At 37.8% G+C, this 25,598-nt stretch overlaps 1 protein-coding gene across 2 annotated transcripts in view; it reads left to right on the forward strand.

Annotated features, from left to right (window-relative positions):
* The window catches only part of LOC122568151 (putative transcription factor SOX-15), a 69,897-nt gene continuing 44,299 nt past the window's right edge, over positions 1-25,598 (forward strand). The window contains exons 1-2 of one of the 2 annotated variants that reach the window (XM_043727552.1): positions 1-1,095; positions 9,072-9,528. In XM_043727552.1, the coding sequence (XP_043583487.1) occupies positions 9,362-9,528 (167 nt within the window). In that variant the 5' untranslated portion in view covers positions 1-1,095; positions 9,072-9,361. The remainder of the gene's footprint in view (positions 1,096-9,071; positions 9,529-25,598) is intronic. The other variant, XM_043727553.1, reaches the window with a different exon arrangement.

Raw genomic sequence — 25,598 nt, forward strand, 5'->3', positions numbered from 1 at the left:
GTCGAGGGGAGTCGAGCGGAGTCGAGTCGAGTCGAGTCGAGTCGCAAGTCACCTCCGCTCACCTCACGGCGTGCTCGACTTCAGTCCGCGCTCGAGTCGTGCACCACGGAACACGCGAGAGTCAGCCGGGGCCGGCTGCCGCGACCGAGTTGGACGCACGCGCCCGAGCCATCGATAGAGATCAACGATAGACAGGACCGCACGTTTCGACCTGGATCACGTTGTCCGTAGATCGATCGTGAAATTAGAACGGTTAGGAAACTTCAATAGGAAACTTTAATTACATCGGGGTACGCGCTAGATAGATCCAAAGGGACAAAATAGACAAGTTTTTCGTCGAGTTCCGTCAGGATTCTCTATGGAGGTACTGGAGGCGGGAGTGGTGGCGTGAATCTCGTGACAACCGGCTAAATCGACGCACAACGCGCTCGAAATCACTAACGCCGTTGTATTATGTCACACTCCCACGCGAGCGACGGCCGCCGCTGCCGGTGCAACGGTGAACCGAGCCAACGTCGTCGTCGTTTGACATTTCCACGAGCGTGGAGAGGTTAACGCGAACCCGGGTGTTCGTGGCACCGTCCATACCGCTATTTTGTGCACGCATCGAGCCAGTGTTATGCTACGTCGCGATCATATCGTCATCTTTGTCATCGTCGTCGTCGTCATTGTCGTCATCGTGACCATGGTCGACGGGTGACAAACCAGCCTCGAACTCGTGATACAGGAGCGTGCAATTCGATGAGAAGATTCTCGTATCATCGGATCTCAGTGACTTCTCTGGTGACTTATTGCTTGCGAATAGAAGAACGTCCTGGTGTTTCGTTTACGCCACCGTGTACGTGAGTAAATACGTACGAGCGCGTGACACGCGTGGCTGTCGATCCTAAGTACTCACCGATCGCTTCGTGAAGTCGTGAAAGAGATCGTCGATGTTGGACACGGTAGCCAGGAGATAAGACTTTGTTGGTGTTCCTTTCGAACCAAGACAGTGGAGTTCTTCTGGAGGCACCGGTGCGAAATTTGAAGATTCTAACGTAAATCGACGAGGTTAAACAACGTATATCATACAGGGAGCATCGAGGAAACTATAAGGTAACGCATCACGGAGGAATCGAAGTTTGGCGCGCATTTCAGCGACGGGAATTGAACCGACGCGAGAGGACACACGCGATGTATCGACGGTCGAAAGGATAATCGTTGATCGATGAAGGATTATGTCTATCTAAAGCCGGGTAATGGAAACGCGTGATTTCGGCTTTGCGTGCTATTAGGCAAGTTTATGTATTTAACGATAAAACGCACACCAGTGTGTGGTCTGTTTATTGGGAACATAAAGCTGCCGAGCAGTGCGACCTCGCCGTTACGAAATGGCAATTGGAATGAAATTGTAATGAAATCACAACGAAATCGCAAAGAAATCGCGTCGTCCATCGGTTATCGCGTCGCACCGGGCCTAAATTTCGAGTTGAAGCCGCGACCCGGTCGTGACTCGGGGCTATGAAATCGGTAATGAGCTGTAAATCTTGGAGGCGAGTTGTGCACGTTAACGTGGCCGCGCGTGTGAGTCACAGACGGCGAGAGCAACGGGACGATACCGTCGATACATAGGCCAGGATCCGAGTCGAGTATTCTTTTTCCTTACGGTAGGAAATCGAAGGAAAGGATAATAAGCGAGAAATACACTCTCTCTTAGCCGGCGGCCGGTTTCGTCGTTGCGCCGCGCGTGGGTGTACAAGAGGAAGAGAGACAAAGAGAGAGGGGCGAGAGGGAGAGGGAAGGAGGCAACGCGCGCGCTTCGAGTCGATTTTTCGAAAATCCACCGTGAAACCTTCGTTAACGGCGATCCAAGAGTCGATAACCGAGTTCGTGCGCCGATCGATCGGCCGATCGATACCCGACCGATTTCGATCAGGGCTTCGTGTGTCGAAAATCGAAACGCGAACGAGCTGTTTGGCAAGGTCTCTTTGCTCGTGTTTAGAAGGTTGTATCCGACTGCTCCTTGTTTTTTTTTTTTTTTTTTATTCCATCGCCTTCCTTTTACTTTGCTTTCGTCGACCGATTTTCGTTGCGTAAGCAAGAATTGATTCGAAGCAGCAGGTATTATGAAAATTTTGGTATCGTTTAGTCCCGTGGCCTGAGTTTCTACACACACGGCAAGTATTTCCAGACCAGTTAGATGAATTCGATCTTTCGTTCGCGTGGGTGTTGCTTATTAGAGTTAGGCGGTATACGGGTGTTTTATAACGTGTGAGTTCGATACGAGGGTGAAATTAAAGTAGATAATAACAAGGAAAGCGATTCGTACAAAGGTTTATCACTTGTATTATAGTTGATCTTTGTTTCAAGTTATCGCCACTTTTTGCGTTTCGATAATTGAGCCGAGAAAAGTAAATGTTGCTGCGGATAATGGCACTCGATTACTTGTCAATATGAACTGAAAGAATATTCGAAATTGCTTAACATATCGAAAGTTTCGTAAGAAGAAATATTTGAGAAACTATTTAAGTATCCTTTTAAAGAACAAATTTCATTAAGTACTATATCGATCTGCGATAAGAAATAATGGTAGGTAGAATACCTGTAACTCGAGAATAAAGTTAGGGTTAAATCTTTATACTATCCTTTTTACCTAGTTCCAAGTAGCTCTAACCAATCCCTGAAATTACGTTTACACGTTATGAAACATCACGCGTAGAGTGTTCTACGATCTTCAGAAATATTATCGTGATCTACCAAGGCTAAAAGGTGTGCACACTCCCCGAGTTAGTTATTACTGCTTCATTTTCAGCTTCATGCTGAATCGCGCAATCTCCTCATGCCATCAAAACCTGGCTTTGTGTTTAAATTTTCCAGCGCCAATTTTCAATATATTTTCCATTTTATGCAAACATATTACAATGTATAATTCTGCGTTGAAACGTTATGTTCTGACAATATAGTCATTGAAATTAAATTATCGCTCAATTTAATGCGAACAAATTTAGATTTATACATCAACATCGAAATACCTTGAAAATATTCCATCCTAAAAGTCCAACAATTGCAATTAAATAAAAATTCCGAAAAGTTAAATTAATTAAAATATCGCTTGTCTTAATAATTATTTCCGGCTTCCACAAAACTCGATTATCATCAGCTATTTTTAAAATATTTCTATCTTCGCACCTAACAGATTTGTCGCCGCTTTAAATTAGATATGTCATATTAAAATCCTCTTTTAACCACAAAGCGATATTAAAACTAGAAAATCAGCGAGAACGGCCGTATCACGTTTTCCTCGTGCGATCTTCGACTGTATACCAATAAAAGATGTGTAACTCTTCCTCGAATCTATACCTATGCAACACCCATTCTAAAATCATCTGCCCAAAATGTGCAACGTCGTGTTTCTCAAATATCTATCACGTGCAAAGCGTTAAATACCTCCATTAATGCTGCAATTTCACACTCGATACAACCTGAAATGATAATGAGCTACGATCTCCGTAAATCACAGTTCAACATTCACGTCATTAACCAACAATTGATAAACCACGATAGACAATAGACATTTCCTCGAAGGTGCATCGACTAATCTCCCACGTTCGTTGTCACGATGCAAAATAGACATGAACGATGGCCGCGTTCTTTCGAATTTTACCGATGCATAATAAATCGAAGCTTGCGCCATCGAGACGTGTCCTCGTCATATGAAATCGAACGACCTCGTCGTCGTTTGACGACGTAATAGTTTAACCGATAATACGGTGATTCGAGAGGCCAGGTCGGATTCGATAGTCTGATGGAGGAGTTAAACGCTTCTAACTAGCCGCATTGAACGTGTCCGTCGCACGATTGAGACGTGCACGCTCAACAGCACGATAACGAGACCGTGAATCGTCCCCAATGAGTTGGAAAAACCTGCGATATTCCATATCCGTTTTCTCCGAATTTCGTTTTTCTTAAGCTAAAGTTTCGCAGAGTTTGAGTTAAACTTCATTGACATAGGATCATTAAAATGAATGATGTACAATGTTGGCTGTATGGTGTATAGTGTTTGAGATACGATATAAATTCCGATGCTATTATGGTATGGAGCGATTTCTGTTTTTAGCGGGAATAATTTAGAAAATTTGAAGAATTCGTTTTCCAGGTGAAATAAGTTCGGAAATTTAATTGATAAATAGTTATAATCGAAACTGATAACATTTGAGATAGTATATCATCGTTTGGTAAAGATACAGATATTTTATATAGCAATTTCGTAGAACTGGATTAGCTAGTTGAAAGAGTTTATAGTTTGGTGAAATATGAGATAGTTTTGGTTGTTTGTTGCTCGAGTGTCTACCACTTTGTCATTCAATGTACTCCGAATGTTGAATATACAAATCACACGCTTATGTACGTTGGTCTCACAGGTCTTTTCTCATCTAACACTAACTTTCTCATCCAAGTAAATGTTTTTGGTTTATCCTTCCAAATTCAGAAATACGGTTATCTATCTTCCCCTTGTCTAAATAATGTCAGTTATCTAACCCTATTAAAAAATGTGACTGGAAAATTATAGTCGTCGTACAAAGCTCTATCGGAATACGTATATACCAACTATTTTTATTCTTCTTCGCCCTTGAACAAAGTCTTTCAAACATATCCTCCATGTTTCAACTTCATTTTAGCAAACAAGAAAAGTTTGCAACGTCTTTAGAGATTCTTCAACGTGAAATTGTAACGAAGAATACACATCGGTCAGACTATCTTCATATTTAATTCAAACTGAAGATATCTTTCAATGTTAGAAAAACATGTATAACTAGGATTAAAATGCCTAAAGCAACGCAGCTAAAGCGTAGTTAAAATTTAGTTTCTTCGAAAAGAAAGAGCGTATCCCGTCTCTATAACGTTGCTATAATTTTCACCAAACAATTCTGCATAATATTCGCTCAGTCCAGACGAGACTGATATAAAATCAGAATCTAAAGTGCACGCGCATAAACGCGTGTACCCCACCGTCCACATATTCGTACATACGTATGCGTGCGCGTTGCAAACGAACGAAGGTCTCAATCGTGGCAAGCCATAACGCAATAATAATCATAATGCCAGATCGATACGCGATATTCGTTGCATCGCACGGTGTATGTCATTACAAGGATGGAGGCACGAAAGCACACGGAATGCCGCGGAGTCGCGTAACGATGTCACGCTGAAAAATCCGCTTAAATTATCGGTTTCTTGGCCGGGAGAGCGGCTTGTCCCTTTTTCCTCGCGTGCCAACCTTTTTTTCCCTCTCCCTCTTTCTCTTTCCTCGCCTCTTTCTCTCTTTCCCTCCTTCTTTTCATTCGACGTTTCTACGCGATTTTCATAGCGATATGCATCTCCTGTTGGCCGATCGCGGCGGTGACTCGCGAAGAAAGTAAATAATATGCAAGAGCCGCGTAATGAGCGTACAATTACCGCGCGAGATTGTTCGATATACGGCTTGTAAAATCTGGAAATTGTAAATCAACGTTCCCGAACCAGCAACTTTCTAACCGCGTTTCGCCTCGAGGAGCCCACGAGTTCACCCTCTCGTTTCGTGCACACGGTGGCGGACGTTTTTGGAAATTCCACGTTGATAATTGACGACCACCGATTCGATACAAAGCAGCGGCACATGCGGTGCGTTTCCATCTCAGGATGAAAAGTCGGTTTTCGAAATGGAATGCGCGCGTGTTGCACGTGTGTCGTAGGGGCTTTAATGGCGCACGAAAGGTCTAAGTTCAAGCGTTGCTTCGATTGCCGAGTGAATTCCTGCGGATGACTCTCGAATTACGCTACGACACCGTCGCGTCGCGGAGAATAGGAGGATCGAAAAGTGATCGAGGCGCCGTGTTCTTCGCGCTTCGCGGTGGAAATTTCAATTTTCGTGCTAATGGAACGAGGCACGATTAACCTAGAAAGATCGTGATTTATAACGCGAACGATCGAGCGGCGAATCACGCTGCTGGAAAATTGATTTTATTCAAATTCATCGAATTCATCAACGTCCGTGAAGTTATCCATTTTCGAGATTTATTGGGGATATGTTATTAACGGTTCTTTATTCTATCCCTAAACGTCACCGTTTAATGATCTTCCATGGAAGAAGCGCGTGTACCTGGAAATATTCGACATGTCGTTAATTCCCGGTATCTGTAAAAACTCGGAAACCTTAAGCTCGCGTTTAGATGATACAGAGACGAGCTATGTGGCCATTTTCGGCTTCCCTTTCTAAAGTTTGCAGTGTGATGGGATAAGATCACAGGTTCGCGGACAACGTGGGTATCTGGTTTCATAGTTTTTAGGTGCTAAATCGTATGCAAACCCGCGACAGTTAATTGCATCTTAAGAAAAGAGAAACGCAACGTTTTACTGTCGACTCGTTCAGATAACTCGTTGGTAATTTATTGGCGATTGGCTATTTTACGATATATGTATATATATATATATATATATACTATATATATACTACTATATATATAGTATATATACATGTGTATATGTATATATATATATATACATATACCGTGGTCACCGGCGTGATTAACACCCAATCGCTTAAGCCACGAAGGAAACGGCGCTTGCCAGCCCAACCCAGTAGTCGACGATTAATTTCTGGAGGAAATTATAAGTTTAAAACGGTCCACGGTCTCCGTGTCGTGCCACTTGCAAGAGGTACCGAAAATTATTGGCGGCCTATTTCCTCGATAATTGGATCGTTCGTCAACCATGGACAATAAGGAAATAAATAATTATTCGAATATAGCGAGAAAGCGTATATTTCACGTGATCTGATCGCGTTTGTCATTGGCAGATTGATCATGAGGCAAGAGTGGAAGGCTGCCGAGCTAAGAACATTTAACGATTTTCTTACGATATACGTTATATTTTTGCTACCGTTTATTAATATGTAAAAGATATTAAGCTTCTATAAATAAGACGATTGGCGATTTTCACCTTTGAATTTCCTAGAGAAGAATTTTCGTTTGTATCGAAGAAATTTTAAACGTTTTGAAAGTTCAGTAGAATAAAAAGAATTAGACTGGGACATAAACGATCTTTTTTAGTTGTACGAAAATATATTACGAAGAATTAAAAATAAAAACGACTTACGTTATAGAATCATTCAATAGAAATATGTAATCCTATGTTACTCAATATCTTTAAGACGTATCTATACGCTTTTAACAGCGAGACAAATGAAACCAATCTTGCTAATGGAGTATACAATACGTTATACCAACACATTGTATTAATAATAAGTTTTACAAGTCGATAGCAATTCTTTGAAATACGAATTTAGGAAAAGAATTTTGTTCGCGACTACGTATGTGTATATAGCGAAAGAAAGCCACGGAAGAACGTGATCGCGTAAAATATCGCCACGAAGAAATTGGATCGGTCGATGGGTCTCTCGAGGTCTTGTTATTCTCTTTCCTATATTAGATTAGGTGCAACTCGACGATACCTCTGATTTGATGGACCATAATATCGATAGCGATTATAGCTGTTCGCTTGATTTGCCGCACAGTAGTGATTAACGCTCCGATCGTTGTTTCGCGGATAGAAGCCGATCGATATCGGAGTCTTCGATACCAATGATTATCTCGTATCGCGTTTTGAACCCGTCCATTATCCGAACCTTATTACCGACTCATCGCCGTTGAAATTAACCAGACACTTTCATTAACCCGGTCTTTAAACCGTGATCAGTTCGAGTATTATGTAATGAACATCAGAATCTTTGTGCACGTATTCTATGGTTTCTATCGTTTACCTTCGTCAGCTTTTATCAACCTTTCGACTTTTTCCATTCGACTAATCTATCACCGTGGAATTCCTAACGCCGAAGCTTCGTCTGAATTAATCAAGTTACTTGAATTTGAGTCGCTGGAATTTGTAATTACTTGGAGTTAAGCAATGCGACGTCGAGTTTAGGTTTATAAAGCCTTAAATGAAATTAGTTGACTCGACGTCGTTTCGGTTGATTTGATTTTACCTGGATAATGGATATCTCGTTGAAAGAAATGGTGATTAGTGGAATGTCTGTAATAATCAGAGATATTGTAAGTGTATCAAGAAACGTTTGAAACATCGGTAGCAAAAAGAATCAAGCGAAGAATCGGATCGTAAAATATATCGTAGTTGTTTTGCTGTATGTAGGACTTTGTTAGAACAGTTACCTGTAGATAGAGAAGGACACGATAATGATTTAAAATGTTGATGATTTGCTTAATACAATAAACAGAGATGGTTCTGAAAAAATCGACTTGATTTAGGGAACCAATATCGGAGCATGAAATTCGAAATAACATTACGTTGCTAGCAGCTATTGTCTCTTTCAAGTCGATTAAAACATTCTTCATTTCGCTTGAAACTTGAAGAAATATTTGAAACCAGCACGTTACTAAAGCGTTTCAGATTGCTTGAATTCATGCAACTTGAAATCAAATAACGTAACTAATGAAAATGAGGCAAAATGGTGTTATAAATCCACAACGGTGCGTCTTTGGAATTTTAAATGTTTTTTTAATAAAATATACAGGTAAAAGTCTTACCTTTTTCAGGCAATCGAATTTTAAAGTTTCACATTTGAATCGTCGATAGTTCTAGCGTTAATCCTTCAAGCGTTATGTTTCATTACTGAGAAAGTATTCCACAGTTACACTATTTTTCGTTACTAACATATACATATATACTACACCATGAACAATACAATATTTTGATGACTGAATTTACTATTAAAAAAAAAAAGCAGATAACATTGAAGTAGATGGTTAGTGTGACGAGATATTTCAAGATTCAAAACAATATAGTCTCATATGTCAATATATTCGATGTAAATATTGAGATACACAACAACTCTCATAATATTATTATATTCGCCGTTCCCAATGTGATTGTGGTTTCCACGTGTATATTTTATGTTACTAACTGTTTGAGGGGTTAAAAGGATATTTGAAATCAAACGAACGACAGGTCGAAGTTGAGCGAAAAGTATTTTAAATTGCTTAAATTCAGTTAACTTGAATAATTTAAACGTAACTTAACGTACAGTTTCGTTTTGTTAGCAGCATCCTGTACCAGAAGAAAGAGCGCGGAAGATCGTCGTTTTGGATCTTTCTTTGTCGTCGAAGATCGTGATTCGAGTGCAATGTTTAAAGTCTCGAGACGGGAAACGGACGATAATTACGCGAGTGCGACTAACGTTGTTCAGATTCGCTTGTAATCGACGAGACGAGGAAGTGAATCGAGTATATATACGGTATTCAAGTAAGAAACGGAGGACCAAAAAGAGGACAGTGTCATAACGCGTGTGAAATGGATGGTACGCCAAAGAAAATCGAAGCAGTGTTAATATATGGATGCCCATGGGTGGAATTTGGCCGAAATGTGCCAGCGCTACCATCACGCTGTACCAGCAGCCCAAAATTCTTCGCCAGCTAGGGATCCCTCAGCTGCCATCGTGCAAGGCTTGTCAACGGCTACGCACATCGAGCAGGCCAGCCCTTCTTATTCCCATTACACGTAAGTATTTTCTGCTTTTTAACTACATTTTTCCGTTGGTAGCGAAATAAGTAGTAATAAGAAGCAAATAGTAACATACTGTCGGTCACATAAGTATGAGGACATCTGCTCGTTAGATTTATTAGACAAGTTTAGCGAATATTCAGTATGTATACTTTTATCAGTGCCCTACGTACGTATATAACCGTTCATATGCATACCAGTTCATTTTCGATCGGTAATTTTAGGTAACTTTTCGTTTCTTCTCTATATTTAATTAAATGGTTAAATTTTACTTTAAAAAGTTTGTTTTGAACAAATTAAGGTAACATGCAGCGATAAAAGCTATTGAGTGATATTCTAGGAACTTGGAAGAATTTTTATGTTGAATGATTTTTAATATTTAAGATTTTTTCGTAATTTTTTAAGATACGAAAACTGAAAAAAAAATGACGTCAGTAACAATAAGGTTGCTTAGGGGGAGGGGTAATAGTACGCGCGAAGGCAGATTTAAAAGTTCCCTAAATGACAATTGCAACAAGAAATAAAGCAACTTCTTATAAAATGTATGGGCGTTGATACGGATTATCCTCGCTATTTTTTAATTCTGTCGCATCCGTTAACCAGATCACTTACGTATTTTCCTTCGATCTTTATAATTGAACGTCGTTTCATGTAGAAGAAAAATCGCGATCTGTCCCTAAAATCTACGGACAAAATAAATCGTGTCTTTTTTCATTAACTATTCATAGATTAGTAAAGAGTTTAGAGTAATCTAAATGAAAAGAAGCTAAACAAACGATTAGATCGACGAGTAAATTGAACGCGACATTGGAATTTGTATTATATTTTCGCCTTCTATAAAACCGTACAAGTAATAAATTCGTAAAACACGAAAAATGATCGATCCGTCGCATACGAAACGAATCAGCAATAAAATCCATGAAATTCCACGAATGAATACCACCCGTAAAACACTAATTCGCACATCATCGAATCCCAAGAAGATACTTGAAAACGAAGAAAAGAAGGGAAGAAAAAGACGAAAGTAAGCAATCAAAGACTAACTATAAAACGGGAAAAATCAATCAATCAACAGGAGGAGCGTAATTTTTCGCCCCTTTCATTGATCCGAAATTACAACGTGGTGGTGGATAGAGGGACTCGCGAAAAAATGGCAGCGTTTCGGCGTTTTCGCACGTGCCTCGACCACGTAGTCATCTTATCGCAGCCACGGGACGTTCTCAATTGTATTATATATATTAATAACGATACAGCGAATTAGGGATAAGTATACGATTCCGCGGTCAGGCCTCGGTAATCCTGTTATTAGCGCGGCGATTAGGGGAAGATGATCCTCAGGCAAATTGCAGGGGCGTATACCGCGGTGTTTGGTTAACGTAATCGCCAATCACTATCGTTGATCCTCTCTTGCGAGAGACAGAGAAAACAGAGAAGAAAGACCGGTGGAAAGGAAGGGAGAGACAAGGTAAAGGATCGACGAGAGGAACAGGGTCGATGCGTCGGTGGGTACGAACCCCCTCGGGACCCCACGGCATTTCCCTTCTTCGAGAATTTTCTCGTTTACATGAAACCTCGAAGCGAGCCAACTCGAGATCTCGTTCGTGTCCCGCAGACATTCGTGCCGTGAGTCGATTAAATTGCAGTTTACGCTCGGATTCAATATTTCACTGTTATTACGTGGAATTGGCGTAACCAAACGGCAGAAAAGTCTCTTCTTTAAACAGTCCGAGATTATTAGGTTGACCATGTCCGAGGAATTTTCTATTCCGTTCGGCCGTGATACGACGGGCAATTTATGCGCACAGACTAGAATGTTGGTATTTCTCTATCCTCTGGTATTTTATCGGTTGATGTATCGGCGCGATTTTTGCTTTCTCTGTTAACAAATTACTTCTTCCTTTGAGATTTCTTGCTTTCACGATACCACATCACGTAGTTATCAAAGCTGAGGCTTTGAGCGTAAACGTTCTTTTGCGAAAAGTATCTTAATATTTCGCAACGTTGCAGCTATTGATATCAGAGTATCATTCGGCTCTCGATGAATTCTTATTCGTTTCAGAAGAACATTTCAAGCTTATACGCGTGATAGCTTTTTGATAAGAAGCTATGCTCTCTCTCTCTCTCTCTCTCTCTCTCTCTCTCTCTCTTGTTATTAGTTCGTTGAGATTATTGGATTAACCGTGTCTGTGGAATTTTCTATTTGGTTCTCTCCGTGATACGACGGATAATTTATCGAGCCCAGAATGTTGCTATTTCTACACTGTAATACTTGTAATGTTGGTGTTTCGTTTTGGTTTCTCTGTTGACAAATTAGGTCCTTCACGAACTGATACCACATACATACGTATACAGGTTGAGGTTTTTGAATGTAAGTATTGTTTTGGAAAAAGATATTTTAGAGCTATTGATATTACCGTGTTGGGCACGATAAATTTTTGTTTTGCTTTTCTTCCAAGTTGGTATATGCTATGATTGTCGAGGAAAGTATATAAAAATGCAAAAACGTACAGAATATTCGTGCTATGTGTATACCACTAAATTTTCAATCTTATTGAGTACTAAGACTGTCAAAAGAAGATTCAAATAATTACAGCTCTAGGGTTTTCAGACATCACGCACAGTGGCTGACAAAATTTGTAGAAAATTTTTATGAGTATATAAAATATTTTGAAAACTCATTATCTTCCATTACCACATTATCTACTATTTTATGCTCATTATTACCTTATGATAATGTTGGTAAAATTTGAAACAAATGTGACTATGTGCATAAGAAGCTATAAGATATTTAGTGCAAGTATATTTTCCCCAGAGATCGCAAACATATTTAATCAGACAATTATAATGTATCTTCGGGTTGATTTCAAATTTTAAAATAAATATCTTGTAACTTCCATATACTTCAGATTGATTGCACGCAATGCATATACGTACAATGTCCTTGTATAAATACCTTGAAGACATATACTAAAAGGAAAAAAGGCATAAATATACCTCTTACCTACAAAAGAACCTAGTCCGATTAGGATTATCAGGTAGAATTGGATAGATGGTAAACGTCAAGGGTATTACATATTTCATTAACAACAATTTAAATTGCAAACTGTGCAGTAGAAGCGAAATGGAGACATTGGAACATATTCTGGTCAAGTGTGCTCAATATAGATCTTAATGTAACCAGCATTATCCTTAAAAATATGGAGATTCTAAGTATTTATCTCTGTTCAAGAGAAAAGCTAATAGAAGATATATACATATGCATAAAATCATGCATGAGATTAAGATCCCTCTACTTGGGAGAATGAATAGGAAAACAAGTCAGACACTATAATAGAAACAAAGTAAAGGAAATTAATCTGCCGAGCAGCAACAGACCACAATCTTTACGAAACAGTTAATCTATTACATAAAACTAAAACACGATTTGTATTATCGTACATGCGTACACTTATATGTGTGTATATATATATATTCTGTTGGGCGTAAGTCTCATACAATAAATAAATACCATCACTACTACTATTATTACTTCAGATTGGTTTTAAATTTCACCAATATGGCAATGCTAACGGTGTCCTTTTACACGGTATTAAAGAAATTTTAGAATGTTTTATAACATAATACACATAATGTACGCATAAAATATTTCTATAGTAAATGTTGAAATATTTTTGTGAATCGCTTGCTTTTAGCGAAACGAACAAACGCGTGTCAATGGAAGAAAGTAGCCGGTGAAACGGAAGAAAAACGAAAATAAAACGGTTCCGAGATCGACTTCTCAACTGTTGCCGTTTCCTGGCGACGAAAATCATCTTCATTAAAATTGTTCCGCTCGGTTCCATCCGTTGCTCGCGCGGCCGTCGCATGGATCGCGAACCATGTCACGATATTCAGTCACATGTCCCGGCGAGTAACTCTCGTAGCCTAGATTCAAAGTGTCAAGGAGTGATGTATATTTTCAACGTGTCGTCTCTTCCACACTCGACGCGTCTCAGCGAACATCCACCGTCTTTTTCTTCGAAATGTCGTTCGTATGGCACTTACGCGATCGGTGACAAGCCAATAGGCTCGATACACTCACACATACATCAGTTGGAAGGTTTTCCTCGTTTCGCTATTTATATATTTTTATTTGCAATCACGCGATATTTTAGATCAATTGCGATCACGAGTTTGTGTCACGAGTTTGACGATAGAATCGTTTCGATTTTCTCCTTTAACGGTCAAACTTTTAACGACAAATGAAATGTGACGAGTTTGATCGTTTAAGAAAAAGCTTCCTTTTGTATTCGTTTGATCTCGTTCATCGTTGAAAGGCATAAATGATAAAACAGGTGACACATAATAACGTAGAAACGTGCACGAAATACGAAGTTTGATTATGTTATAATACTTTTTCCATGCAACGTAATTTTTTATGCAATGCACTTGCTGCAACGACATGTTGTACGCGAACGTTGTAAGGTTTATTATTTATAGGATTGTAGCGTCGATGATATACTGTTTACGCTAATGGAATCTCTAAACAAGCAATTACAGATAGAATGGAAGAAAATAACATAATATTCTCGAGTTTATATATATACTCGTATGTAAAATTATAATACTTAGGATCACAGGTCGAGGAAGTTGAACACTCTGACTAACTCCAACTTCCTTAATTAACTATCTAGTTATTATCATTTTTATTACTTTACGTAAGAAACATATTTTTCCTCCAAGCAATAAACATCAATGTAATCGTACAAGGAACAAATTTATAAAATAAACGAATCCAGTGTGCAAGCCGTTTTCTCCAATACATATTTCTTGTTCCTCTCGTATTTCTGTTAAATTTTGCATAATTTCATAATGACACGTACAATTTCCTATCTCCAATAAATTCCTGACAACCGTTTAATGTTCGAAATCTATGAAATTGCTGTCAAACTTCTGTTAAATTCTACCTCCATTCAATCTCCTCTTGTCAATAAATTCAAGTTTTTCCCGTTCCCTGTTCAACATTTTTTTGCAAACTGCTTAAAGATGAAAATCGATAAGCAACTTCTCGACAGCTGGCGGTTGAAAAAACGGCAAGATTTCTATCGATCCCCGAAGGTCGACAACCTATCGTCGAAGCAACGAGGCCGATTCGCAAACATCAATTATATCGACGAAACGTCAATAATTCCATGAACGGTAAACTACGCGATGCGTGCCGGTTTTTCTCGGTATCAGTGTCGCGTCGGGATTCATGAAGCTTCTCGGTGCGTCGCGATCGAACAATACCTGGACTTCCCCCGAATTTCAAACGGGCAACAACAGCTTTCGATCGATCGGCAAACGAAGGTAAAATAATAAGCGAGAGAGCCGGCCGCGATGACACGACGCGACTCGCGGACTATCCGTCTGCGTCAGATTGTGCCCGTAATTTTTGCGATCACCATGACTCAGATCGGTGACTTGACAACTGGTCGGTTACTACGTATTAATTACGGATAAAAATCAATTACGGTAATTTCGAGGGAATCGCCTCCTTTCAGCGGCGAGCCGCGTTCCTTGAGCGACGTTTCCGTGAATCGCAATTCCACCTCAGGTTCTCTCTGTTCTTTCGTTCTCATTATGTGTTTTAATTGCAGAGATGTATCATTTTTCTTTGGTTCTCGAGATCCATTCGGAAAGATTTTACTTTGTGTAAGTATCTCGGTACAGTGTTTGGTGAACAGAGCTTGAAAGATTATTTTATTGTAATTTTATAGTAATTTTAGAGAACTGTATATCTTTTTCAAGAATGACGAATAGAAGTAATGTATATGCTAAGTTAGATGGTTGTTATTAATATGGCAAAAAGTACGAGGTACTTGAGAAGTAATACAGAGGTATAATACAAGTAATACGTTTTTAAATAACTATACAAACGCGTTTTAAAAAGTTCTCTTTACTTGTAACTTCGGTATATTATTATATACTTGGTTATTTTTCAATACCATCAACATTCCTATTTAAACGCTTATCATAACTTTACACAAGTTTTCGTACGTATCTATCCTTGTCACACACTTCCGCCGCGAGTCCACATATCGTTTCACGTCGTTCTTTAAGTTTCTCGTCGTTTCTTGCGAAGCGTTACCCGCTCGAAAACTCCTTAAATTTTGTAAGAAAATGGAAATCAGGCTCGTTTCATGAGCTCATCATTTTTCATTGTCCGTATTTAATTCCTGCGCCCATCATCTTACAAATCCATAGCTTTATTACTGGAAAACTGCTATAAGTCGAAAGTAAATTCTTCTTGGAACAATGATTTCAGCATTCAAGAAGCGTAAAAGTACGGGAGATCGCACTTCGTCATCGACGAGGTTTTCACTTCGTATGGCTGTTTTGAATGTACGGACAATTAATTATTAACGTGGCAAGATTAATTATTAAAGCACAAAATTTCGTATGATTTGTGTCAGCGTATGAATTAAGCTAAGTGACCTTCTTTCAAGCACATCCTATCGATTTATATCCTTCTATACGTGATCGGATATTACTTTGTGAACGAGTCTCGTATCTAGTACACGGTTACTAACACCTATATGCAAATTTAAACTTTCTTCCAACCACAACTGTATCTGCCTACGTATGCGTGTGTGAATATTTCATTTGATAAACTTCTTGTTGAAGTAATTTATATGTGTAGTAGGTCATCTTGAAGGAAGTTAAGTGGTTCTTGGAAATGACATAAGGAGGGAATAGTTCAGTATATTTTATTTTTCGACAAATATTTTAATCGATGTTAAAGGAACGCGTCAATATAATAGATATTACCAGACGGATGGTGGAGAAACAAATTATTTGTACTTGTTTGTGTTTCCTAATGAGGTGTTGTTACAGTATGTTCTTTTCTCTATTCTTACAGTTCTAACTTTCAGATAATATATTTTTTCGAGTAATATATATATTTGAAATTAAGATAATATTTTAAACATATTGTAATATTTCAATATATGAAAGTTAGAACAAACACATGTTACAAGATACATGTCAATACGTTCTATGTCTTCTGTATATCTCATCCTTGTGTTACATAATTTCCCACATTTTTATACGTTTAATGTGGATGTACTTATCTAATGTTTACGCTACATAAAAAATACATACAAAATACGTAAAACAATTTGAAGCCGTTTCTCTCTTTTGAGATTAGGTTCACCTTCCATTCTCTCGAGACAGATCATCGTTTAATTGCAATAATATAGGTAATAATGCAAATTTGAACGAATTTTAAAAATGTAATGGTTCATTGTGAAAGGACTATTAAAATTATTAAATGTCTAAGTGTGAAAGTTATCTTTGGACTGTGCACTGTCTTAATTCCATCAGTTCCAAAAGGGCTGGAAATTTAAAACGAAGTAATTCTTGCACAAGAAGTGAACATTTAGGAGTAAACCTTATTATATACGCTGTATACGTGTAAATATGATGTATTTAAAGGTAACAAGGAATGACGGGACTGCAAGAAGTCTGCTCGTACGTGAAAGGTTAATTTATTTCAAACTTGCAACATTTATCGATAGTATGTAAAAGGTGGCTAACAAACCATGCAAAATTTCAGTCTGGCAGCTCGAACTTTAGCTCATAACAGAATTTCGCGTTTGCTGTACCGTAGCAAGAAATATGTAATAACTTCGACACATAGTAATTTCAAGGTGTAAAATTATTCGCCTATTAGCTTAATCGATAATGTTTGACATTAAACGCTTATTATTCAATTTTATGTTATTTTCGTTATCCGAGCATGTCGAAAACAGTATCGTGACGTGTCTGCACTTGTTTCGTGCGAGGTATATTAAACACTTTACGCAACAAGATGATCTAAAACAGAAAAAGTCTATCAAAGGGTATAAAAATATAGACAAAGAATTATCGAAAACACGCAAGTCAAGAATGTAAAGGAAAACGTTATTTAAATTCGAAACGTTTGCTTATAACGATAAAAATCAAATTTTGGCACTTTGTCAGGAATCTAGCTTCAAAAATCGGTTTCTGGAAGTTTCATGAAGTCGCGTTTAAACTTCAAACTCGCAGTCATAAGGAAAAGAACTATATTTTAAGACCATCAAAATTTTGAAAATCGATCCTTTAAATTAAATTTTAGAACCAGTTTAAACGTCAGTTTTTAAAAACGACAGGATAAAATGTTAATCGAATTTAAAAATATAAGTAGGAGCGATGATTTCAAAGTGAAAAGACAAAACTTTGCGCAATAATTTTAATAATCGCTTCAATATTAAACGTGTTTCGAGGACATTCGGTGTGCGAAGAATCGCGGTGCGTTAAAGAGAACTGAAACTTAGCGTGTTACGCGAACGATGTGAGGTTAATCGTATTGTTACAAATATATATTATTTGTGCGTGTATGCAATAATTATGGCACAGAAGCCGCGGGGCCACAAATGAGCGATTTGTATTAGCTGGCGCGGCGCGTCCGTGTGCACGGGTTTCAAGGGAATTTTAAAAGGCTGACGTTATCAGACAATGACAGTGATTTATTAAAGAATGAAAATTCACTCGTGGCCAAGGAAAATTGCCTTTGTCGAAAACAATGAAGGTGAGAGTTAACGAATTGAGGTGTTCGAAGTTCTCGGTCGGAAGCCGGATATTATTCCTCGCGAGACTGTCTTCTCTTTGACAAAATACGCACGCGGACGAATCATGTTCCTGCATAATTTGCTTTTGTTATAATTATTTAACTTCTTTCTTTTATGTCAGTGAGAAACGAAAGCATTGACAGCTGAATAGAATGTCTCTTTGTACATTGATATAGCGTACACTTACGCTTTAATTAAATATTAGTTAATATTTTGCGCAATATTACGATATTAACATCGATGTAGGTTAAATTGAAAAGGATTTTCAATTTGCTGAAATAGAAGATCGAATAAATATTGCAAGTTCGATTTGATTACACCTACGTTTAACAAATAACGTCATTTACAAAAAAGCGTGCTTCTGACATGAAAATTGAAATAAGAATGCTAATTTATTCACTTTGATGACAATTTCTGTCTGTATCATAATTGCTTTGAAATCAAAGTTCAAAACACAGGAGAAAATACCAAAGAAACTTAATCTCCTCAAAGATGAATTTATAAAGATAATTATTTGTTTCCAGTTAGTATATAGATCAATTGGTATACTTTATGAATATGAAATGGGACAAATAAAATTGAAAAATAATATACGACTCTGACATTGTATCTTTGTATCTATTGAAATCATATTTGAAATCGTAAATTCACATAATATAACGTGCGAAGACAGAGTCTTCCACATACTCTTCAACACGTTAATTCTTCAGCATTTTAAATGAATGTATATGCGATAATAAATAATATTTATTTATCAATAGTACTTTTATTCGCATAACACGCCCTTCAACCTAAGAGAACCTCAAAGTAGCATAAATTTCTCTAACATTCTGAATAGATCGCCTAAATTGAACCGTTCTTGTAAAGTGGCGGATAGAGGAACGTTCAAAATACACTGTAAATTTTAGTAACTTCTGTACGAGAAATTGTTTACCACATTGATAGCAGTCATGTATTCTACGCTATATATTATGTTTATTTTATTTTACTTTGTAAAATTATAGTATCTTTTCACATTTCTTATTCTATAAAGTTTCTTCTGTCCGCCACTGTAAACCTATCGAATACGTTTGTACGTCACTATAAGTACATTAATATGTATGTGCCAACATTTTAAAAATTAATCTAATTAATTTTAAACCCAAAGAGCAACTGCAATTGAAACGAGAATCTGCAGAAATAAATTGCGAAATTGGGAAGAAAGCTAATAAAGTTATCTACGAGGCAACTAGATATTTTTACCGAATTATTTGGATGAAACGAACAGCATGAGGTCGCCGAAGAGATGTCCGATCGCTGTTTCACCCGGTCACAGGAAGTCGCACGTAATGGCCGGTACGGTCTGAGGTCAGAAGAAAGGTATATAGGGTACAACAGCGACGACGTCCGTTCCGCAGCCTTAAGCCCGTAAAGGTTTCGGGGATGCGCTTTCTTCGTTCTCAAATCTGAAACGCGCCGGAGCGTTAGTAGTGCAGAGGTGAGCGGCTTGGGTCGTCACTTCCGCTTACCAAGCGAACCGCATTGGTCATTCGATTTAAAAGTTTAATCAGGGGCCTATAAAATTACGAGCTCCTCCGTTCACGTCTCTACTATGTTCGATGGCCTTACGATTCCAAGCTTGCATACCTCGTACGCACATACGTACGCACGATTTTACAAAAGAGAAGCGCGATTTTAATTCACTTTACCAGGTTTCTCATTTTTTTTAAATCTAAGATTTTTATTTGACGTCTTTCTTTTGACTTTCTTCATTGTAATTTCGTTTATCAGTTTACACGTTTAATATGTTTACTGTGTACGTATCGGATCTGTCGCGAGTTAACATGTAGTTTGACGATGTACAGCATTGTACACTGACGCTCATAAATATTCAAACTCTTTGGTTGGTTTGTGGTAACAACGGTATATTTTGCTAAAATATTCAAATTAATGACTAGAACCGGTGCTTATCACCAACCACTTTGGTTGGTTTGCGGTAACAGTATATTTTATCAACACACGTATATCTACAAATTAATGACTAAAATAGAGCAGTGTTTATTACCTTTTAATGCAGTTAGCACTGCTGGCAGCTGTACATTTAAATTATGTGTATATAAATTACGTGTATATTAAATGATGTGGTGATTGCGTATCGTCCTCTTTTTACAATTAAATACACGAGTTGCCGACGTGCCTGCTGATTTTACATATTACTACTGGAAATAATGTCAGTAGCTGTTTGTCGATTTATGAGAACCTTGTTTCTCTGGTCTATAGTTTAGAAATCGCATAGCCTCGCGACAAAGAGCTTTTCAAATAATAGAATGGATGGCTTTTGGAAGTTTTAGTTTGTTTGTTTTAATACGCTGACCAAGGATTTTGAGAATTAAGAAATCTTTCATTGATTTCGGAAAATAGCTTTTCAACATTTTTCTCTTTCTTTGAACGCGAAGCGATGAATATGAGGATCGTGCAAACATACCGATCTTGTCACGCTGTTATCACAAATTTGTTGGCGTTAATGAATGTTATAGTTTCGGTGTAAGTCGTGATAAAAGTTAGTTGAATCTACCGAATCTTGCTTGTCCGTCACTTATCTCGTTGAATTCATCTTGGCGGAACATGGAATACTATACGTAAACGCAAAATACGATATTTTGTTAGATTAACGTCAGAATCTTGATAATACCGTGAAAATTTTCAACGTTAATCTATATCAGAATCTTGAGATTAATTTAGCTTTTTTTAAAGCGAATAAACATATGACATTACTTTGTAATTCTAAGTATTTGCAAACTTATTGCAAGTGCTTACTGACGTTTATGAATTGCCTGTTACCACTTACTAAGATATCCAGTTTTTAATTGATAACTAATTGATCCGTAATACAACCATTCGATGCTGATATTATCTCTTTTAAGCGACGTGCGCAATAATTTCACGCTAATTTGAAAAATGCATCTCATTACTTTTTCTATTTAGTCTGCAAATGTGTAACAATTATGTATCAAAAATATAGCTGAAACGTTACAAACGCTCTAACATTGCCAACTTTAGCAAGAAAATCTGACATAGCGAACTTTCTACTTTTCCAGTTTTTTTCAGGATACAACCATTTGTTGTATATACTCGAACGTCATGTGACTTCATTTGAATTCATCATTGTTAAATACTATTTCATAAATTTTGTTCGATTGTTTACACAATTTGCGAATTTGGAGAAAGATTCGCGATTTGAAAGATCGATAACCGCAAGGCTAAGCAACAAGTTCGCCCAGTTTATAGGCGAAATTCATTGAAATAATTCGATGAAAAATCCTCCGATGAAAAATATTGTCGTATCATGGAAATCATCGAACCCATAAACCGTAAACAATAGACGAGAAGAGTGGCAAACAAACGTATATTACGTATCTACGTCGGCCGGTATGCGCTTAGCTGCTGTGATCGCCGTGGCTCGGCGCGTTCGAGGCCGGTGCGCGCCGTTGCGTCGAGTAATGCAAGGGTGTGTTCGGTCGTCGCGATTATTTGAATAAAATGCGCCACTACGTCAGCCGTCAGGCGTCCGCGACTCGAAAGCTTTCTCTACTTCTCCGCGACCCGATAGGGGGGAATAATTTACTCCGGAGGAACAACAAGTGTGTCGTTGACGGAGGCCTCGTTCCTCTCGTCTCTCTTTCTCTTTATCTCTCGGCTAACCACACGAGCTTCACTCCCCGTGTCCGTGCCCGTGCTGCGTACCGAACCGTGCACACACGGGTTTTCTCTGTTTCGCCGAGATTCATGAGCCTCGACGGACGTGCCGATTTAGAGGATCGTTCGTTCCTTCGTACGTTCGTGTGTCCTTTGTCTCGTGCGCCACGCTGCCGCGCTTTCTGGCCGCCTTTTGCTCGACTTTTGCGCCCGGACAAATATCTGGCTCGACCGGCACGGCTCGTAATTCCTTCGGGTGACATACTGGTCAGAAAAGAAGTTTGTTGGATATATAATTACGCTCGAAGGGAAGAGTTCTGTCGAGTAAGTATCGGTAAGGTTAGAGAAACTTTAGTAGCTCGAACGTGAAGCTTTATGGTTTACGGTTAAGTTTACGAAGGAAAGATTTCTGTCGTGTAAGTATCGGTAAAGTTAGAGGAACTTGGGTACGTTGAAGCTGAAGCTTCGAGGATTCTGATCAAATTTTTAGAATCGTGGAATACTTTTAAGAAGGAAATTTTCTTTGGGTATAGTTCTTTGATTCTGTAATTACGCTCGAAGAAAAGATCTCTGGCGAGTAGGTAAGGTTAAAGTAACTTTATTAGATTGAAGATGAAGGCTTATGGTTTATGGATGAGTTCGTGGTTAGTAGAATGGAGGAATATTTTGTAAGAAGGAAATTTTGTTTGCGGAAAGTTCTTTGGACTTACAATTACGGTAGAAGGAAGCATTTCGTCCGTTAAGTCGTTTTGTCGTGCGAGTATCGGTTCGATGAAATTGGATAAACTCTATCTGTATATTAGGTTGAAGGTGAAGCTCTAAAGATTATGGCTTACTTCGTGGTTGGGAGAATCGAGAAAGATTTTTAAGAATTTTTAAGAAGAAAAATTTTCGTCGTGTTGGTATTAGCTGGGTGATCTTTAGTAAATTAAGTTTAGTAGATTAAGTTAAATTAGTTGGAAGATTAAGAGTGTAATATTTAGATTCTGCGTCGATGGGATGGATAGACTATTTCCTAAAAAGAACAAGTTTTCATCAAATTAGTATCGGTTGGTTCGGTTAGTTCAACTTCAATAGATCGTAAGTGACGATTTAGGTTTGGCATTGGCAGAGTAGAAGAATTGTTTAAAAAAGAAATTATTGTCGAATAAGATGAGTTAGTGTAACTTTCAACATATTAGTAGTTTAGGTTTAAGGTCGTTAAAGGCAAAGAATTACGTCGAACTTCGACAGTGGGGGCAGTTTCACGGATAAGAAAATAAAAAAGAAGAATTTAATGATAAAGACGCGTGAGAAACGACCGATACTACTTATTGATATTGTAAAACTTTAGACATCTATCTTGCTTACAAATTAGTCGCATAGAGAAGTTTTTGTTCCACAATTCTTCTACACACTTCGTGACACGTTTTAAAGACATAATCTTCATCTAATCAAAGCATCTACAACAAGCGAAACCAAACATCTGCAAACGCAACGTTAACATACAGATTTTAGGAATAGATTCCCCTAAATGTCTGTTACCAAGTTCAATCCTCTAATAATAGCTACAATACACAATTGTTCAATACAATTACATACAGTCATTAATTCCATTTTATCTCGTTTCGACACCTGTTTCATCGCACGCGCTCTAACAATGCAATGATCTGACACACAAAGAATTCATAGACCATTATAACCGCGAAGAGCTGCTGAACTATTTGTTTCTTCTTGGCCGACAAGAGGAATCACCAAGGTATTTAATCAAGAAACTTCATTCAGACGAAATCTCGTGTCAGCCCAGCGAAAGCTGGTATTTGCAATTTAAAAGAACGAAAGTCGTCTGCATATTATAATCACCATTAAAATGTGCGATTCACGTTTACACGGAGGCCTTCGACGACACCGACAGGATTAATATTTCCGATACGACACAGGCTCATTGCATTTGCAGTTGGAAACTGCTTCCTCTACTCTTGGTACAATCACCCTATATGAATCATTAAAGAAACAATGCTGAAGGCAGTGGCGTATCTATCATATGCGTGGGTGGTGCAGCTGCACCGACGCGGCTTGAACCTGAGGAATCTTGACCGTGAGTTTTTGCAGTTTTTCCTTGCTGGCGTACGTCCTACTAGAAATTCAACCTTCTTTTTTTTACAAGTCTTGGTAACATTTTTAATTATGAGGTTGCTTTATTATTGCAGTGCTTCTACGTCACTTTCTTTCTTGCTGCAGTAAAATTATTATGTGTACCAATATTCCCTTCAACTGTGGAATCTTGAACGAATTTGGAAGCTCTTTGTAATTAGATATTTCTCTTTCGTAACATTAATTATGTCACCTCTTTTTTCTCTTATATACGCCGTTTTTCAAATAATCACGAAACGGTCCGTGAATTTTTTGTATTCTAATTTATAATTACGACGAAGAGGATTTTTAATGTTTTAATTCTGCTGCGTCCCTTGTATCATTTTTAACCGAGTCGGCAGAGAATTGTTTAAACTCGAAAGAAATACGAAAGGATCGTTATTGCGATTGTTGTATGCGAAAAGAAGTCGAGGATAATAGCAGAGTTAAGAAAAACTTTCTACAAAATATTTGTATGGAATTTTGAAAATTGCTTATCGAGAGAAAAACACGGTTGGGTCGAAAATAATGCAAGAAACTATATATACTATATAGCTATATATACAAAGAAACCTTGTCCGTGTTTCGTGCCTGAAGTATCTGGAATCACCTCTGTTTCGAACATTATGAAGAAAGCTAAAAACTTACATAAATAGTCGTACATAGTTGTATCATATAGAAAATACATAAAAACGAATGACTTTATTATCACGGATTTAATAGTTACACCTTGCTTTTGTGATATACGAGGTACTTTGGCAGCTTTGAAATTCACCCGTGGGAAATAAATTTTATTTACATATTAAACATCTGTTCAGTGGATATTGAGACAAGAATCGTGTAGGTAGTGTACGCTTACCTTAATCGCATAGAAATGTAGCGTAATTTTAGAATGTTATTTATGTCTTTTAACTAGCTGTTAAAGAAGGAAACAATTTACACAATCAAAGGCGAAATATATTCATCATTGAGCAATAACATATTTTTTTACGCATCGTTCATTCGTTCATCGTTCATTTGTATGGCTACCGAAGAGAAATCCCGTTGCACATATTTTTATAAATCATACCAAGAAAAGGAACATAATTAAACAGGAGAAGAATAAATAAGGTTTCGAATAGATATTCTACATTTTCATCGTAAAATTATGCGTACTACAAACGAAGATTAAAGAAAGAAAAAGACAGAAGAGTAATTTATTATCATTCTCATATCACTAAAACTGTCTTCTTATTTGCTTCTTTAATTAGAAGAATATTTCTGCCATCCTGTCGAACATTTCAAAAATGTTTTTTTCCAATATTAGTCGTACTGTTTCTTACATAACTTCGTGGATTTATTACCCATTTTTAAAAGGCTTATATCTTTACACTTAGCAGGTTGTTCACTGTTCACCTTTGCGACACTGTTCAACACATTGTTCCACCTTGTCCATAAAAATATCCAACCATCTGAATATTTTCTATTCTGCACAAAATATAAAAACAAAGATACAACTCTTCACTCAAGTCACTCAAAGTGTCGTCGTGATAAAAGTATCGACGAAATAGTCGAATCCGTGTCATGAACCAACTTCAAAATTTCTTTCTTCGGAAAACAAAAAAACGACTGAAAATAAGAGAACAAGGAGAAAGATACGAATAGAGTGAAAATAAGACCTCGGTCGTT

This window comes from Bombus pyrosoma, linkage group LG6, assembly GCF_014825855.1.
Source record: "Bombus pyrosoma isolate SC7728 linkage group LG6, ASM1482585v1, whole genome shotgun sequence".
Classification (NCBI taxonomy): Eukaryota; Metazoa; Arthropoda; class Insecta; order Hymenoptera; family Apidae; genus Bombus; species Bombus pyrosoma.